General features: G+C 38.1%; 2 protein-coding genes and 1 non-coding gene across 3 annotated transcripts; 2 read left to right on the top strand and 1 right to left on the bottom strand.

Moving 5' to 3' along the window:
* The first annotated feature begins 271 nt into the window (after window positions 1–271).
* On the top strand, window positions 272–3147 carry LOC103430100 (upstream activation factor subunit spp27-like). Its single transcript, XM_029100105.2, has 6 exons — window positions 272–842; window positions 1586–1697; window positions 1796–1967; window positions 2089–2279; window positions 2439–2567; window positions 2820–3147. The coding sequence occupies exons 1-5, from the start codon at window positions 421–423 to the stop codon at window positions 2559–2561; spliced, it is 1020 nt and encodes a 339-aa protein (XP_028955938.2). The 5' UTR covers window positions 272–420; the 3' UTR covers window positions 2562–2567; window positions 2820–3147.
* Window positions 3148–5888: 2741 nt separating this feature from the next.
* LOC139194762 (uncharacterized) lies at window positions 5889–6764 on the top strand. The gene is made up of 2 exons (XM_070819668.1): window positions 5889–6301; window positions 6386–6764. The coding sequence occupies exons 1-2, from the start codon at window positions 5889–5891 to the stop codon at window positions 6762–6764; spliced, it is 792 nt and encodes a 263-aa protein (XP_070675769.1).
* Window positions 6765–15569: 8805 nt separating this feature from the next.
* Window positions 15570–15708, bottom strand: LOC114824280 (small nucleolar RNA Z247). Its single transcript, XR_003772421.2, has one exon. It is a non-coding gene; the product is annotated as a small nucleolar RNA Z247 (small nucleolar RNA).
* Window positions 15709–18711: the final 3003 nt, after the last annotated feature.

Raw genomic sequence — 18711 nt, 5'->3', positions numbered from 1 at the left:
AGTGTTGTGAAAATGGAAAAGAATCCTTACTGGATCTTGTTCCTAGGGATTTCATCATCGTACATAGTACGGTCAGAAATTATTTCAAAATTTAAAATTTAAAATTAAATATAAATAGTACATAACCAAAACTAACAGCACGATATACGACGAACGATCACGATTACGATCACGGGTCCCGCAAGGATCCTTTTCCTGTGAAAACAACACTAATTTTTTTTACTAGAAAAGACACATGGCGAATTGTGAATGGATGAGATACACCACATCAGTGGATTTTCAAACAGGTCACCGCCTGACTACTTGGAGGTCAGTTCGGTCATTTGAAATCCAAAACCCAAGAGAGAGAAAGAGATAAGCTCTCAACAGCACTCAGCGGAGAGAGAAAGAGAGAAGAGAGAGAGAGGAGAGAGAATCAGAATGGTGACAGAACAAGAGATATCGCAAGCGTTACAAGCCCTAATCCATGACTCCACTTCCAACCCAAACACCACCACCCCAACCTTCACCACCCTAAACGACGTCGTCCGGCAGCTCGAGTCCAGGCTCGGCCTCGACCTCTCCCACAAGACCGACTTCATTCGGGCCCAGATCCACTACCTCTTCCGATCCCACCCACCCACTCCCCAACCTCAACCCCAGCCCCAACCCCAACAAATTCCTCAGCCTCAGCACCCCAAAGACTATTTTGCCCTCCACCAACCCCCTAATTACCACCACCCCGCCCCCTCCGCCTTCCAGACCTTCTCCTCCCAGCCCCCGCCCCCGCCTCCACTCCTGAAGCCAGAGCCCGGCACCGACGCTCCTGCGCCCGTTTCAGGCTCTAACACGCCCAAGGACAGGTTCGTTTTCTTTCTTTTGCTTTTGAATAATTTCTGTTTGGTTTCCGAGAAAATTGAGGGATGGGAATAATGCAATAGGGCTTGGCATGTTGTATTGTGTTTGGTTAATTCTACCATGTCTCAGCTTGCTTACCGCGAAATTGGTATTCCCCTGGCCAATTTGTGTGTTTGGGGAAATTAGGGTTTAAGGAAATTGGTATTCACATTTTGTTTCCAAACTTCATTTCCTTCATATTTTTGAGCCGTTGTTTGGCTTTCAATAAAATTTGAGCAACAGCGAGAAAATGGATAGTATGCTTTGCAGAAGTCAAAATTTTCCGTTATTTGGGGAATGAAATATGACCAATGGCAAGAAAATGGATAGTATGCTTTGTAGAAGTTAGAGAATTTCCCTAGCTTTATGTTATTTGGGGAATGGGAAATCGAGAAACTTGAGAAGTGCGAAGAGAAAGAGAAGTTCCACTGCTCTCTCGCTCGCTATCCCCGAGCATTCAGGGTATATAGGCTTACTGTACAATGCTGTTTCCAATTGTATCGGTGTTGGCGGGGTATATGTAAGGTGTACTTGTTTGCAGAAGCTATTTGGAATGTCCTGCATCAAGTTTTATTTATTTTAAGTCTTGGTTTGCAAGCAATTAGTAGGGAGAGCTGCTTACATGATGTAGTTGTTCTAGTAAGTTAGGTGCGTAATGGTAGTTTGATGTTTGGGCTAATATTTATGTGCGTTTATCATTTATAAGCAGTGCTAAACCTAAAGCTAAGAGAAAAGGTGGCCCGGGAGGTCTAAACAAACTTTGTGGTGTTTCGCCTGAGCTTCAGGCCATTGTTGGCCACCCAACTCTCCCAAGGACTGAGGTTCGTGCTCATCCATTTGTGCTATTCGTAAAAGTTGATTTATTATCGGCCGGGAGGGTTTTTATTTTATTTTGTTTTATATTTAATGTTGAGTTCAGATTGTTAAACAACTGTGGGCTTACATAAGGAAGAACAATCTCCAAGATCCCGGTAACAAGAGGAAAATTATTTGCAATGATGAGCTGCGAGTGGTTTTTGAGACAGACTGTACTGACATGTTTAAGATGAACAAGTTGCTTGCTAAACATATTATTCCACTCGAACCATCAAGTATGTATTTGGTGTAACAGTTCCCTCTATCTGGGTGTATGGGGCCACAATATTCCTATGTGTTTTGTGGTATGGGTATAAAATATAATACATGCCTAAGGAGATGTTTTGGTGCTCTCAGAACCAGCAGTTCCCAAGAAGCCCAAGGTGCCAAAGAATGCTGTGGAGTCTGCAACAAAAAGTACAGAACCGAGTCCTTCCCTGATAATATCTGAAGCACTTGCAAATTTTTTTGGTGCTGGTGTAAGGGAGATGATCCAGTCAGAGGTTGTAATGCGTATCTGGGAGTACATAAAGGTCCACCATCTGGAGGTAGGTTGAATCCGACACCACATTCTCAAACTAAATAAAGAAATAAATAGAAAATAATAAATTTATTTTGATTCAGCGACTGTTAAATTGAAGTTCTCTAGCACAAATGTAAATCGAACTTCAGAAACCAATTATACTAATGTTTAAATACATCTCCAGGATCCTCAAAATCAAATGGCTATACATTGTGATGCAAAGCTTCAAGAAATCTTTGGTTGTGAAACCATCAATGCATTGGAAATACCAGATATTTTGGAACATCATCACATATTCAGGAGATGATAATAGGTTTGTAGGCATTGTTTTCATAGTCCGTTTTTGTTTTGTTGTTTACAAGTAGGTTCATGGATGTTAAATTTATCACTCTGCTGTTTAGTTGCAATTTTCCTTCTTTAACTCTTAATTGTACTAACCGTTGTAGTTCTTGTTAGATTCATTTTGACCGTTCATCTACATCATTGCTTCCTTTCTTCTTTTCTTTTAATTAGGTATTAAATCTCAGTCCATAAGTTTTGATTGAATGTTGGTCATTTATTGCAGTTGCAGATCACAGGCGCAATAACTTTGTGCGCTAAACCTTCATGAGAAATTGATGTATTTCCTTGTACTTCGAACGGTTATGTAGCATATTTTTACTTTAGGTCATGTTTGTAAGTAGAGTGATGGTATGAAAATGTACCAAGGTTCATGGCAGGTCTTATTTTGCCGATGGCGCCATGGTTTGTCTGACTAGGCCTGTTAGGTTTAGAGTGTGCAGCTTCTGGAGTTTCTAACAACTGTAAAATAGCAGACACTAGAAAAAACAGAACCAAATGTAAGCACATGTTCTTTAACTCGTTTCAGTTAATGAATGTATTTATTTAGTCGATATCGGAGTTTACCTTTACTGTTTTACCCATTTATTTAGTTGAATTCTATCGGCGTATCTTATAGATAAATTTAGTGTAGAATATCTGAATCGATTGTTTAAAACATTATTTAAGAAGTTGCAATTCTTTATTAATGGTTGGGCGTCCTGTGACTCGGTTCCTACCAACTTGTTCACATGACAAACCCAGAATTTGACACAAAATTATCAACAATCTTCATCTCGCACTATAAATCTACCCCCAAATACAAGAACAAAATGTGCTCCTTTGAGTGATATGGAGAGATACAATGACAAGGACTAGCAGTGTTGTCCGCCAAGTCAACTTACACTGCTTCTGCAACTTCAAGTCCATCCTCCCTTCGATTGGGGTCGACCTGCGCTGGCTATGGCGTTGCCTAAGAAGTGTGTCGTGAAAACGCCACGAGAAAGCCGCGGTAAGATGCCGAAGCTTCCTCGGCGCTAATTATTTTGTCGATTTTTACAGGATTACACTGGTTTCTAACTGTCATTTTCTTTGGTTCATTGCAGTCGTTTGAAGCACTTGGAAAACATGTACCTGTGTAATCCCTGTTTGGTTATTACCTCAACATACGCATAATAATATGTACACGGTTTTATAAGTCCACAAATTTAGTCCGCAGGCTCGATGATTCATTCCGCCCTGTAACAAGGGTAACATCGAATCCCTCCCCGTATGAAAGTAAAATCGAACCCCTCGAATTCACATTTAACGGCAGAAAAGGCTGATGTTTTGCTTATGCTGTCCTACAAATTAAGCATCCTCGCGTTCGCAACAAGTTAATCGATAACTTCATAGAAATTCTGGAGGAAGAGTACCTTAACTTAGTTAACTTCCACTTCTCGATGTCAAGAGCATCCATCCCCACATAACGAAATATGAATGTTTCTGCTATAAACGACATCATCGCAAATACATGCCTGAAAATTTGCGGGCAAGAGCAGTCAGACAAAGTAGCTGGGAAATTATGGGAACTTTGCATCGTTTCAATTTTATCAGATGTCCCCAAGAGGATGTTATGGGCACTTTTTGAATTGACTATGAACTGTCCATACATTATACATGCCTGGTTGTGATTCTCGAACTTTCAGTGATGTTATGCCATGCGTAGTGTGACATGAGAATCCCACAGAAGAAAACAGTGAGAATTCCACTCAGGTCGAACAGCTGTATGTCAATTAAAATTAATGGAGGTTTTCAGCTACACGGCAAAATGACAAACAAGCTTCCAAGTTTATTTCTCCAAAATATACAAGAACAGATAAGAGAAGAATCCCACACATGCGAATGAATTATTGAGCTTGGAATACATGATGAAACATAAGTACAATGAAATTTATAAGTGTTGGAAGCAGTGGCGGATCCAGGAAATAATGTTTGGGGGGTCAATAAGGATAGCGCGCGCAGCGCGAAATTTTTTTTTAACAGAAACGGCATGCATATCGGGAATGTGACATCACCGGCACCATAGACTTCATTTTCGGCAATGCAGCTGTAGTTTTCCAGGACTGCAACATCCAGCCCAGGCAACCTATGGAAAACCAATTCAACACCATCACAGCTTAAGGCAAAAAGGACCCGAATCAGAACACCGGCATTTCAATCCAAAATTGCAGATTCTCTGCGCTAGACAGTAATCTCACAGCTCAAACATATCTGGGTAGGCCTTGGAAGGATTACTCCACCACAGTCATCATGCAGTCTGAGATAGGATCATTCTTGAACCCATCGGGCTAGAAAGAATGGGTTACAAATGTTGACCCACCCTTCCTTCTTCTTCAACCTGCAACCGAAGTCTTTTTCTTCTTTCAGACATTTCATCGAACACGTGGTGTGCAGCTCCAAGAGGTCGCACCAGCAGCTCCAAGGGGTCGCACCAGCAGCTCCAAAGGACCTCTAAGGTTATTTCCATGGCTTCCAAGGGGTCGTGCGACCCCATTGACCCCACTGTGGCTCCGCCTCTGGTTGGAAGTACACCTTAACCTCAGCCACCATGTAAGACAGATAAGCCATTAGAACCACTACGGAAATCTCGCGGATGCTGGAATGCCTGTAAGAGAGTATAAAATAAGATTTGTAAAGGTACCATATGAGATTTCCTACAACATCTATCACAAATGTCTTTGCCCCAAGGGATCTGTGAATATGCTACTAACCTTCCGAAGCATAAGGTTTTAAGGGCATACGCTGCCTGTTGAAATATAAGTGTTTTAGCTGGGATAACTTTGTATTAGCCTTAGTTGAAATGTGTGCCATTGGATTACATTCTAATTAGAGTTAGTGATGTGTGTTGACACTTGTAGCTATCTTATAGGGTAGATTACATGAATGGTGGAGATTGAATCTTGTAAGAGAGGATCTCTCTCTCGTTCTAACGGTATTATTCTCGCACATGCCTTGTGTGCTAAGATAGAGTGAATGAATGCAAGCATCCTTCTATGTGAATACTCTCTCTGCAATTCTTTGAGATTTTTCTAGAAACCTTCATCACCATTTTCAATTCAGTCTTTACACTTGAAATCATAGTCTTTGAGATTCTAACATGGCCTCAAAGCCAGGTTCAATCGTTTAACTCTAGGTGTTTGAATCTATGAAGGAAACGATTTGAAATTTGAAGAAATTGCTTGCAAGATCTATGTCTAACATGGTAGGGTCTGGAGGTGGTGAGCTAAGAGCGCCGATCTTTAATGGCGAGAATTATGAATTTTGAAGCATAAGGATGAAGACGATCTTCAAATCTCATGGATTATGGGAATTTGTTGAAAAAGGAGTAGAGTGCTCAGATTCGAAGGGAGCTGATGAATTTGATGCAAAGAAGAAGGAGAAGGAGGAATCGAGTGATGCTACAACTCTCACGGAGAAGCTCATGAAATATGCCAAGGCTTTGGGGCTGATTCAGGGAGCAGTTTCCGATGAGATATTTCCTCGGATCTCTCATGAAGAAAATTCTAAGGGAGCTTGGAATATCTTGATGCAAGAATTCCATGGTGACAAACAGGTTAGAAGTGTTAAATTACAAGGTCTTCCTAGAGAATTTGAATATACCAGAATGAAAGATGATGAGTCTTTGTCCGTTTATCTTACAAAATTGTTTGATCTGATAAATCAAATGAGAAGTTATGGAGAGGAAATGTCTGGAGAGAGAATTGTGTAGAAAATGTTGATTAGTTTACCCTCTACGTATGATTCCATATGCTCTATGATTGAACATTCAAGGGATATAGATGTGATTGAGGTTCAAGAGGTAGTTGCCTCGTTAAAAAGTTTTGCACAGAGATTGGAGAGACATAATGAGAACAAGACTGAGAGAGCATTTGCAAGTCTTAGTGTGAGCCCCAAACCTGCCAATTTTTCTGGGAATCAAAGCAATCAGTACCAGAAGAATTGGAAACCAAAATTTAAAAAGTGGGATAAAAAACCTGCTTACCAATCTGGGAAGCAAATTGTAGCTGCAGAAGGTGTTAGAAATCCTTGCAGGCATTATGATAAGTATCACTATGGTGAATGCTTTCTTAAAGGCAAACCCAAATGTCACTGTTATGGGAAAATTGGTCATATTGCAAAGGACTGCAATAACAAGAAAGGTGGTGCTTAGCAGCTAAATTATGCAACTCAGGTCCTTCCTACACCAACTATGTTCTATGCTAATAATGCAGTTGATAAGAAGTCCATTGAAGATGTATGGTATGTGGACAGGGGTTGTAGTAACCATATGAATGGTAGAGAGGATGTGCTAGTTGATATTGACAGAAGCATAACTGCAAAAGTAGAAATGGGGACAAGACAATTGGTTAATGTAATTGGAAAAGAAAGTTTGGTGATTGACACTAAGATGGGAAGAAGGTATATAAAAGAAGTGACGCTTGTCTCAGGTTTAAAGAGGAATTTACTCAATGTAGGGTAGATGATGGAGCACAGATACTTTCTGATTTTTAGAGATAATAAGGCTGAAATTTATGATGACTCATCTCTTTCTAATTTGGTTGCCAAGGTACCAATGAAAGGAAACAGAAGTTTTCCTTTGAAACTTCAAACAGACTTACACATTGCATTAAGGGCATATGTGAGTAAGTCAACCTTGATTTGGCATAGGAGGATGGGACACTTGAATGTCAATAGTTTGAAGTTACTTCAGGGGCAAGAAATGGTGTTTGGCTTGCTAGAAATCAAGAAAACAAATGAAGTCAGTGAGGGGTGCATTCTTGGGAAGCATTGCAGAGATTCATTTCCAATAGAGACAACAAGTAGGGCCACTATTCCACTGGAATTGGTACACACTGATGTTTGTGGACTAATGCAAATTGTTACAAAGGCTGGAAATAGGTACTTCCTCACCTTTATAGATGATTGTACTTGGATGTGTTGGGTTTATTTTTTGAGATACAAATTTGAGGTGTTCAATGTCTTTAAAAAGTTTAAGGCTACTGTTGAACTACAAAGTGGGTATAAGTTGAAGAAACTGAGAAGTGACAGAGGATGATAGTATACTTCCATAGAGTTCAACAAGTTTTGTGAAGAAATGGGAATGGAAAGACAACTCACTGTGGCATACTCACCACAGCAGAATGGAGTGGCTGAAAGGAAGAATAAGAACATTGTGGAAATGGCTATGTGTATGATGTTTAAGAAGAAAATACCATTGGAATTTTGGGCTGAGGCAGTTAACACTGCAGTGTATGTCTTAAATATGTGTCTAATAAAGCTTTGGTCAAGAAAACTTTATTTGAAGCATATAGTGGAAGAAAGCCAGGACTTAAGCATTTGAGGGTGTTTGGTTGTCTATGTTATGCACACATTCCAGAACAACAAAGACATAAACTTGATTTGTCTAGCACAAGATGTGTGTTTTTGGGGTATGGAAGCTGTAAGAAAGGCTACAAACCGTATAACGTTGAATCTTGAAAAGTTATCATTTACAGAGATGTAGTATTCAATGAAGTAGCAAGTTGGGATTGGAGTACACAAAAGGAATGTAGTATTTCAGTTCCACTTACTGATCTGCTTACTGAGAAAGAAAAAGAGACTAGTGAATCAAGTTTATGTTGAACTGAGATATCAAAAGGTGATGGTGAGACATTAGGGAATATTGAAGAAACGCATGTTGGAATTGATGTTGTAGGACAAAGTGGAGGTTCAGGTCCACATGATTTCGATCACACTCTACTCAACTATAAAAGTATTGCAGAAGTGTATGCAAAGTGCAATCTGTGCATCATTGAGCCTGAAACTTTTGAAGAAGCTGCAAAGGATGAAGCATGGTAAAAAGCAATAGAGAATCAAATTGCAATGATAGAGAAGAAGAATACTTGGGAGTTGGTTAGTAGACCATCTGATAAACCAGTAATTGGTGTCAAATGGGTTTACAAAACCAAGTTTAACCTTGATGGCTCAGTGCAGAAAAACAAAGCAAGATTGGTTGCAAAAGGTTACTCCTAAAAGCTTGGAATAGATTTCAATGAAACCTTTGCACCAGTTGCTAGGCTTGACACAATTAGAATATTGGTTGCACTGGCTGCATATAAAGGATGGAAACTGTTTCAATTAGATGTGAAGTCAGCATTTTTGAATGGAGTATTACATGAAGAGGTGTATATGGATCAACCCTCTGGATTTGTAGTTAAGAACAAGGAAGATGGACTTTACGGACTCAAGAAGGCATTATATGGTCTTAAGCAAGCTCCAAGAGCTTGGTATGAAGAGATCAACTCTTATTTTACTAAGGCTGGTTTCAAAAGAAGTCATAGTGAAGCAACACTATATGTAAAGATTGCAGAAAGTGGAATACTTATTGTCTCCTTGTATGTGAATGATATCATATATATTAGGAGTTCACAAGAGTTGATGAAGAAGTTCAAAACTGAGATGATGAAACAATATGAAATGACTGATCTCAGGTTGTTGCACCACTTCTTGGGTCTAGGTGTGGATCAAACTGACTCTTGCATTTTCTTGCACCAGAAGAAATATGCAAAGACACTACTGGATAAATTTGGCTTCAAAGACTGCAAATCAGCTACTACTCTTCTTGTAGTAAATGAAAAACTATCAAAGACAGATAGAAGTGAACAAGCTGATGAAAGGTTATATAGGCAGATAGTTGGAAGTCTGCTATATTTGACTGCCATAAGGTCGGACATCATGTTTGCAGCAAGTTTGTTAGCAAGATTTATGCATGGTTCTACAAGAAAACATATGGGAACTGCCAAGAGAGTACTTAGGTACATTCAAGGCACACTTGATTATGGTATAACATATGAGAAAGGGAAATGAGCAATGCTCATTGGCTACTGTGATAGTGACTGGTCAAGAAGCGAGGATGATATGAGAAGTACATTTGGATATGCATTTAATCTTGGTTTAGGTGTATTTTCTTAGGCATCACTCAAGCAAAGCAGTGTTGCATTATCCACTGCAGAAGCTGAATATGTTAGTGTAGCAGAAGCCACCACACAAGCAATTTGATTGAGATTTGTTCTTTCAGATTTTGGTGAAGAACAGGTTGAGCCTACTCCAATTCTATGTGATAATACCTCAGTTATAGCCATAACTAAGAATCATGTGCATCATCATAAGACAAGGCATATAAACAGAAGATTTCACTTCATCCGAGATGCATTGCAAGATGGAGAGATTGATTTGCTGTATTGTAAAACTGAGGAGCAAGTTGCAGACATTTTTACCAAGGCGTTGGCTAAAGATCGGTTTGAATACCTGAGAAGAAAACTTGGAGTAATTTCAGCACAACACTTAGAAGGGAGCTTTGAAATATAAGTGTTTTAGCTGAGATAACTTTGTATTTAGCCTTAGTTGACAAGTTTAAATGTGAGCCATTGGATTACATTCCAATTGGACAGCTAAGATGTAATCTTAGAGTTAGTGATGTGTGTTGACACTTGTAGCTATCTTATAGGGTAGATTACATGAATGGTGGAGATTGAATCTTGTAAGAGAGAATTTATCTTTCCTTCTAACGGTATTATTCTCGCACATGCCTTGTGTGCTGAGATAGAGTGAACGAATGCAAACATCCTTCTATGTGAATACTCTCTTTGCAATTCTTTGAGATTTTTCCAGAAACCTTCATCACCATTTTTGATTTATTCTTTACAACTAAGATCATAGTGTCTGAGATTCTAACATTGCTACAAGTCCAAACTGAAAATAAAAGACGAAACCAATTTGAGACCCCGGATAAGTGAGCTTAGTATTCTGAATAATACTTAAGCGATATTATATCACCATTATGGGTCCAATGGTAAACTTATTGCAATTTCGAGAGTAGTTCTTGTAAAGAATAAGTATAGGAAATCTCCAATGACATGAAGTCCAGTGAAGGAAATATTTGTGAAAACAAGTTCATTTGAGCAACATCTATGCATGCTATTAACAATTAAAAGGCGGAATCATGCTTGTATGCACTTAAAAACAAAACTTAACCCATGAAATTCAAAGCCTAGTAGTTAGGGTGAACCAAGACTCAAATCAAGAACAAGGTGAGTTGAGAAATCTTATACCTTTGTTGATTCCTCTTTGTATAAGCAAAGGCTAATCACCCAAGGAGAGGGCCTTCATTCCTTGCTTCTTAGCTCCATGGATTTCTTAGAGGAGGATGGTTGAAAGGATTCTCCAAGTTCCCAAAATAGAGAGCCTCTAGTTTTTCCACACCAAGAAGAGCATTGATGAGGAGATGAGTGACCTAGAGAAAGGAAGATTGCTAGCTATGTTCCTCTAGGGTGGCCGGCCTCTTAGAGAGAAATGGAGAGTTTGTGTTCTCTCCAATTTCCTTAAAGAAAACCCTAATGATGAAATGGCTATAAAGTTGTCTTTATACCATCTCACAATGGAGTGGCAAACTTGCAATTAAAGCAAGTTCCCGACCCTTCTCTATATGGTTGGCCTTAAGGGTTCATTGGGCTTTTAAGCCCTTTGTGTTTTCAAGTTGTCATACAACTTGAGTTAATGGGCTTGACATTCAAATCCCATTAGGCTTGCGGCCCAAAACTAACTCGAGGTCTATAACGAACATATTCGTTTGATTAATTAACATATTAATTAATCCTAGCCATAAATAATTAAACCATTTAATTATTCTTACTCATCTCCATTGTTTCTTCAATCTCTACCTTACACGGTGTACGATCCATTTGGTTCTTTTTAGCGAGGCAGTGGGCGATTAGAACTCTTTGAATCGATTATGAATTGAAACATATTTTCAATTCTCCCGTTAGAGTTTATACACGTTTAGGGCTTCCACAAACCATGAGTGACACCTAGCAGTATGTCATGGTTACCCAAGCTAATCAGAAGATGTGGATAACCTATTCAGTTTAGGATTACAATGCAATACGATTTTTCTCTAATACAATACTCTTGACCACATTGTTTGGTTTGATAGTTTATTCATGTCTACTATCCAATGTGATTCTTTTACTTATATGATTACCTTGAATGTGATTTGGAACGACTTCCTAAATCTCATTCATATTCTGGCCAGAGATTCTTAATCATATCATAGAGTATTCTCATTCAAACGGTTTGAAGGTTAGAGATCCCTTGTTGCGCATTCACTTGTCTCTATGGCTAAGTGGCTTAACCCCAACTATGCCATGGACACCTTCTGATGGAGTGACTTTGACATAGTCAAAGATCAAGGACCTAACCACAAGACAACTATGATGCCTCTGGTCAAATGACTACTTTGCATTATCCCAACCATGAGTTCTCATGTGACATAAGTATGAGAACTCCTCGCTGATCGTGTTCAGTGGACTCATTCTCTATTGAGCACCTACATGCTTGTCTTGGTGTCAGTCACACCAATGACTCGAGACTAGTCACTCTACCTAAGAGAAGACATAACACGTACTGATCTTAACGGACTGTCAATGCCCAATTGGCAATCCTATGATCAGGAACGTTTAGGATATGTATACGAAAGAGAATGGTCTCATAAATCTAACTTCTTTAGATCACATTCTCTCAATTACATATTCCTTGGACTTATCGTTAAGCATATAACATTTATATGAGACGGCTTCAAACAATAATCTTTGCCCTTTATATTAAACTAGATTAGTTTAACATGTGAAATGTCCGTAAAGTATCATCATATGATTGATTTTAGTGCACATTTCCAACATCCAATTGGGCACTTAAGCTTATTAATGTCAATCTTTTGAACTGCATTGAACATGACAACTGATGTTGCATCATTCACAACTCATTCCCCAAAGACTAGGTTGTACAGCAAAGGAGTTTCATCTTAATGAAGAATCTACATAAAGTGGATATAATATCTCAGAAAATCCAAATACAGAAGCGGATTGTGCAAATTAAATGAAAAAGAAAACCTAAAACATGACAAACCTGCAACGTACACACTGTATCAGTTGACGAAAAAAATGTTCCCACAACTGTTTCAAAACAAACAATTGATGTAAGCCAAAAGTTATCAACACGATTATACTATTACATAGCATAAATGTGGCAGTTCGTTTGATACAAATAGCTAATGGTTTCATCGAAATGGTTCTCAGTTCTAACCGAGATAGTCTCGTACATTCAGGCCATCAAGTCCCAACTTCGAGAACAGCCACCAAGCGCCTAAGCTAAAAGTAACATGCAGACATTTTTAGTTCTACAAAAATCTATAGCACAATGCAAAATGAAACAATGGAAAATAATTAAGGAATCGAAATAAAACTAGTATAAAATATGTAAAGAACAACAGATTAAATTGTTACCAACTTCCAGTGATGATATCATCGACATAAACCAATATAAAAGTAATGAAAGCATCCCTTTTAATAAAGAGACTGGTATCAGAATATGAGGACTAAAATCCTAGAGAAAGAATGGCATTGTAGAAAGCTTCATACCAAGCTCTAGGAGCCTGTTTAAGACCATAGAGTGATTTCCTAAGCTTGCAAACATGATGAGGTTTGGAAGAGTCTACAAAACCAGGGGGCTGAATCATATATACATCTTCCTTTAAATGACCATGAAGGAAGGCATTATTGACATCCAATTGATGTATAAACTAATCATAGTTAACAGCAATGGAGAGTAAGATCCTAATAGTATTAGGCTTTGCAACTGGACTATAAGTTTCTAAGAAGTCCAAGCCTTCTTGTTGATGAAACCCTTTGGCAACAAGTCTTGCCTTATACCTTTCAATGGTACTATTTGGTTTGTGTTTAACTTTAAAAACCCATTTGCAGCCTATAAGGTTATAATTGGAATTATTAGGAACCAATTCCCAAGTTCCAGTAGACTCCAAAGCTTGAAATTCAGATTGCATAGCTTCCATCCAATTAAAGTGCTTAGATGCTTGAAGAAAAGTCGATGAAGTATGGGGCAACTTGGTAAGAGAATCAATTGAAGATGAGAGTTTATATTTAGTAGCAGTGAACACCTTGGGTTTATGAATACCTGCCTTTGCTCTTGTAATCATGGGATGATTATTGACAAGAGTGGGAGGATGAGAGGATGATGACTGAGATGAGTCTGATGGAGATAAAGCAGTGGGAGATGGTTCTGTGCTAGAAGATATAGTTGGAGATGTTTGTTGCTCAGAATTGGAAGCTGTAGATTCTGGTTGTTTCTTATAATGTAACACTGACAGTGGAAGAGAAAGAGAGATATGAGGATTGGATTGCTGCTGTGAACATGGTTGTGGAGATGAAACCAAAGTAGAAAGATGCTTGTAAGGAAATAAAGACTTATCAAACACAACATGTCTTGAGATGTATAGTCTATTGGTGATAGGATCCAAGCACCTATATAGCCACTATGATTCAAGTTGTAACCCATAAAAACACATTGTTTACTCTTTGAGTCCAATTTATCACTCGAATAAGGCTGTAACCATGGATAGCAAGCACATCCAAAAATCTTCAGTGTGTGATACTTAGGAGAAGCATGAAACACAAGTTCCCAAGGACTGACCATTGAAGACTGAGAAAGCAACCGATTAATGAGATAGATGGCAATTTGAAAAGCTTCAACCCAAAATTTTGTAGGTAAACCACTTTGAGATAATAGTGCTCTACCCATTTCAACAACATGTCTATGCTTTCTCTCGGCCCACCCATTTTGCTCAGGAGTGTGAGGGCAACTCAACTGATGGGTGATGCCTTGATCATTAAGAAAACCTTGGAGTGAGTTATTCAAGAATTCACCCCCTGAATCTGACCTTATACTTTGAAATTTGAAGTCAAGAAGAGTTTGAATCTTTAAAAGAAATGTCTTGAGAGTAGAGAATACATCTGACTTGAAATATAGGGGATAAAGCCAACTATATTTAGTATAATCATCCACTATTATTAGATATAATCTATAACCAGTACAAGAAGAGATGGGAGATGAACCCCATACATCAGTGTGAATAAGCTAAAGTGGTCTAGTGGAAGTACAAGGTAAAGTTGAAAATGGGAGCCTAAAAGCTTTCCCCAATTGACATGCAGTGCACATTGACAAGTTATTAACAGACCCAATTACAGGGAGATTATTCTTATTGACAACAGAATGTAAAACTCCCCTAGAAGAATGTCCAACTCTTCGATGCCAGATATGAATGTCAGTCTTAGCAATCATCAGAGCTGTTGGAGAGATTGCAATTCCAAAAACACCATTAGAAGCATTCCAGTAAAAGGGGTATAAGCCTCCTTCACCAGGGCCTTAGAAAAGCATTTTCTCGTTCTTATGTCCTTGACATATAACCCAAAAGGATCAAATGTCAAGGAACACCAATTGTCATAGACAAACTTGTAAACAGATAAAAAGTTATGAGAAGCTTGAGGAACTAAAAAAACATCATTCAATCGAAAAGAGGCATTTTTTGTGCGAATGATAGCAGAACCAGTATGAGAGATAAACATACCTTTTCCATCTCTAACAAAAAGTTGATCACTTTCAGCATAAGGAATGGCAGAGTTGAGTGTGGAGGGATCAGGTGTGACATGATGAGATGGACCGCTATCAGTAAGCCAATAGCTAAGAGGTGCAGAAGAAGTCATGGCAGACATTGCTGTGGGAGCTTGAGTGAAAGAATTTGCTGAGGGGAATGCAAATTGAGAGAGACGATTACATGTTGAAGCCTAGTGACCATATTGAAGGCATAACTGGCATTGCACATAATGGTCAGAGAATGAGGATTGACCAAAATTCTGGCGAGAATGACCACCAAGAAGACCATTAGAAGTGTTGTTGTTCCAGTTGTTAGATATGTTTCCCCCAAAATTACGACTCTGATTAGATCGATTACAATTTTGATTTCGAAAATTGTTGTTCCAGTTGCCTCTGTTTGAATTGACTCTAGAAGTTGTGGATTAAGCAGCATAAGCATGAAATAGTGCAGTTGAGGAGGAAGAAGCTCTGGTTTTTCAATTCTAGAGTGAGAATTCTTTGCTCAATAGGAGACCATGAAGTTCATCAGTAGTCATAGATTCATTGCAAGTCTCAATAGAATCAACAAATGACTCATATTCATCATGAAGTCCAGATAAGATGTATGCCATAAGATCATATTCAAACAAAGATTCGCTAGAAGCAACAAGTTTATCAGAGATATCTTTAATGGAATGCAGAATGTCGGTCATGGAAGAATTACCTTTTTGAATCGTTTGGATCTTCGATCGAAGACTGTGAACATGAGTGCGGGAAACACCAGAGAAATGCCGCTCAAGAGACTACCAAAGAAAGCAAGAGTCTTCCATGTTAATCGTCAATGAAGAAGGTCTTCACATAGTGTTAAGTTGATCCAAATAGTCAGAATCTGATCATGCTCGCACCAGGTCTCAAAAGAATTATTGTGTACATAATCACTAGAGGAATTTCGAACAAATTGAGGAATACACTGATCTTCGCCATTAATGAGTCCAAGAAGCTTGAAGCGTTTCAGAACAGGGATGAAGAGACTGTGCCAAGTGATATAGTTTTGACGATTGAGTTTCATCGGAACCATTCCAGCAACATTTGCAATGGAAATCGATCCAATCGACATGATCGAAGGGTTGAAGATGTCACTGTAAGGGAGATTTGTAGTGGAATTAGGTTTGCAGGAGATGGAGAAGTAGAATCGGAGGAATTCGCAGCAGCCGACATATTAAGATTTGCTGAATTGCGGAAAGAAATGAAGAAATCAAAGAAGCAGTGATTTGTTTGGGAGGTAAGAAAATTCAAGAAAACCCTAGAAAGTTTCAGGAAGAAGAGATGTGGTGGATCGGAGTCGATTAGACAATGGTGATGATACCATGTTGAAATTCAGAATTCAGAGAGGAAAAATAGTTATAGAAAGAGAATGAGAAATGTATAGAGAGAGGAAAATACAATTGTGATTCTTAGATTGCTTCAACAGAACCATACATCAGGTAATTATACATAAATATCCTATCCCATATATAAGTGCCAACTAAGCATAATACAAATAACTAAGACTACACATCACAAGCTTAATAGCTAAGTAAGAATCTAATCTGGTAACTCATTGCTATGTGTACTCTTAATAACAGGCAGACATTTTCAGTTCTACAGAAATCTATAACAACTAACACAATGCAAAATCAAACGATGAAAAAGAATTAAAGGAATAGAAATAAAACTAGTATAAAATATGTAAAGAACAACATATTAAATTGTTACCAACTGTTATGATGTTTAAGGAATGGAAATGAAAACACCAATCACCCCAAACATCATGATGGTTAAGAAGTTCTTGAAAATCTGTTTCTTCTTGACCTGAAATCTGCGTTGGTCGTAAAATTAGCTAGGTAAGTGAATTTGTCTCTAAGTTTCTACTAGTTCGGCAAGCAAATTAATTAGAACAGGATTATTATAATCGATACGAAAGCTGAATTACCCAACATTGAATATTATAGGTGGGATGAGATATATAAAGAATAACTCTTCATTAAATCTCAGGATGTGAGAACTCTTTCCTTTGCTCACAAGCAAGATTATTGTTCCAGTTACGCATCCCTGTTTGAGAAAATAAAGGGAAAAAAAACAGAAAGACAATGAAAATGATTAGGTAGGCACCGAGCTTATCAATAATCTTCCCAATGCAAATTAAATATCCCCAATATAATTCTCAGCAAATGGTCCATTTGAATTAAGCATTTCAAGTTCATCAGCCCATGTTTTTTTCTACATAGACTGAGACTGGTATCATTTGCGCATGCTCCAAGTTTCTTGCAAAGTCATACACTCCTACCTCCATTTCTCAGTCTTCAACCAAATATCAACCAGCTGTAGTACCTCTGCATTCCACGAGACGACGTCGTGCATATATATAAAAACTGTAGAATAATTACACACAGAACTGCTTGCCCGTGAGATAATTTGATCACTACTTTCTGTAAGAGAGAGAAAGTGAGAGATGAGCCTACGAGGTTGATGAGTGTTTGCAATTAGGGTTGACACTTGGCTGAAATGCATGCGAGTGATACGTGGCAGTAGTCAGGTTTTTAAGGTGTCCGAAACACATATCAGTACATCATATGCATTATATATTGAAGAAACACTTAAAATAGACATTTTCTCTATTTGTATAATAATAGGTCACGAACCGTCTTGTATTCTGAACTAAAAATCTTTCATTTCATTAGTCCAGGGACTTGCATGTATTGGTGAAATTTTACTACCTTGCATGGAGTATCATCTTGTTGTTGGAATTGGTATGAAATGAGTTTTGTATTCCTATCTAAAATAGGAATCCAAGTTATAATATGTGTAGGAGACTTGGAAGCAAGTTTCCTGTTGGTTTTGGGATTTCTAAATTAGTTTAGGAGTAGGTTTGGCTAGGTTATCTAGTATAAATATGTGAGAGCCTTAACGTTAGGGTGTGTGTGAATTGAGAGAGACTTGTAAGGCAGGCAGGGCCGGCGTTGAGGGAGTGCAATTTTTGCTACCTCACAGGGCCCCCGATTTTTCAATTTTGCATGCATTTACTTATATATAGTAGTATGTGTAAAATATTACAAATTTGAGTCTTAGTGCGAGTGGAATTATTGCTTCGTTACATCGGCTTAGGGGATGGGTTCAAAACTCATCTCCATCATTTTTTCAGTTTATATTTGTATTAAATGCATAAGCTTGGGTTTGAAACTCATCTCCTTCATTTTTTCAGTTTATATTTTTATTAAATGCATAAGCTTCCACAAAATAATATAAAAATTCCACATAATAACATACAAATTCGAACCCTAACCCTCTAAATAGTTAAGGAAAAACAATACGCCACATTTCCACTTGTTGATTTGTTAAATTTGTTTGTGCTAAGTTTCCACAAAATAATATAAAAATTCCACATAACAACATACAAATTCGAACCCTAACCCTCTAAATAGTTAAGGAAAAACAATACGCCACATTTTCACTTGTTGATTTGTTAAATTTGTTTGTGCTATTAGAATTAATAGAAGCTCAATTGAAAACTAAAATTATTATTTTGAACAAAAAAAATATAAAAAAAAATAAATTCTTAGTACTTTTTAGGGCCTCCAATTCATTTTCGCACAGGGCCTCTGAAATCTTAAGGCCGG

Source organism: Malus domestica, chromosome 03, assembly GCF_042453785.1.
Source record: "Malus domestica chromosome 03, GDT2T_hap1".
NCBI lineage: Eukaryota > Viridiplantae > Streptophyta > Magnoliopsida > Rosales > Rosaceae > Malus > Malus domestica.
This window is presented reverse-complemented; position numbering and strand designations above follow the sequence as displayed.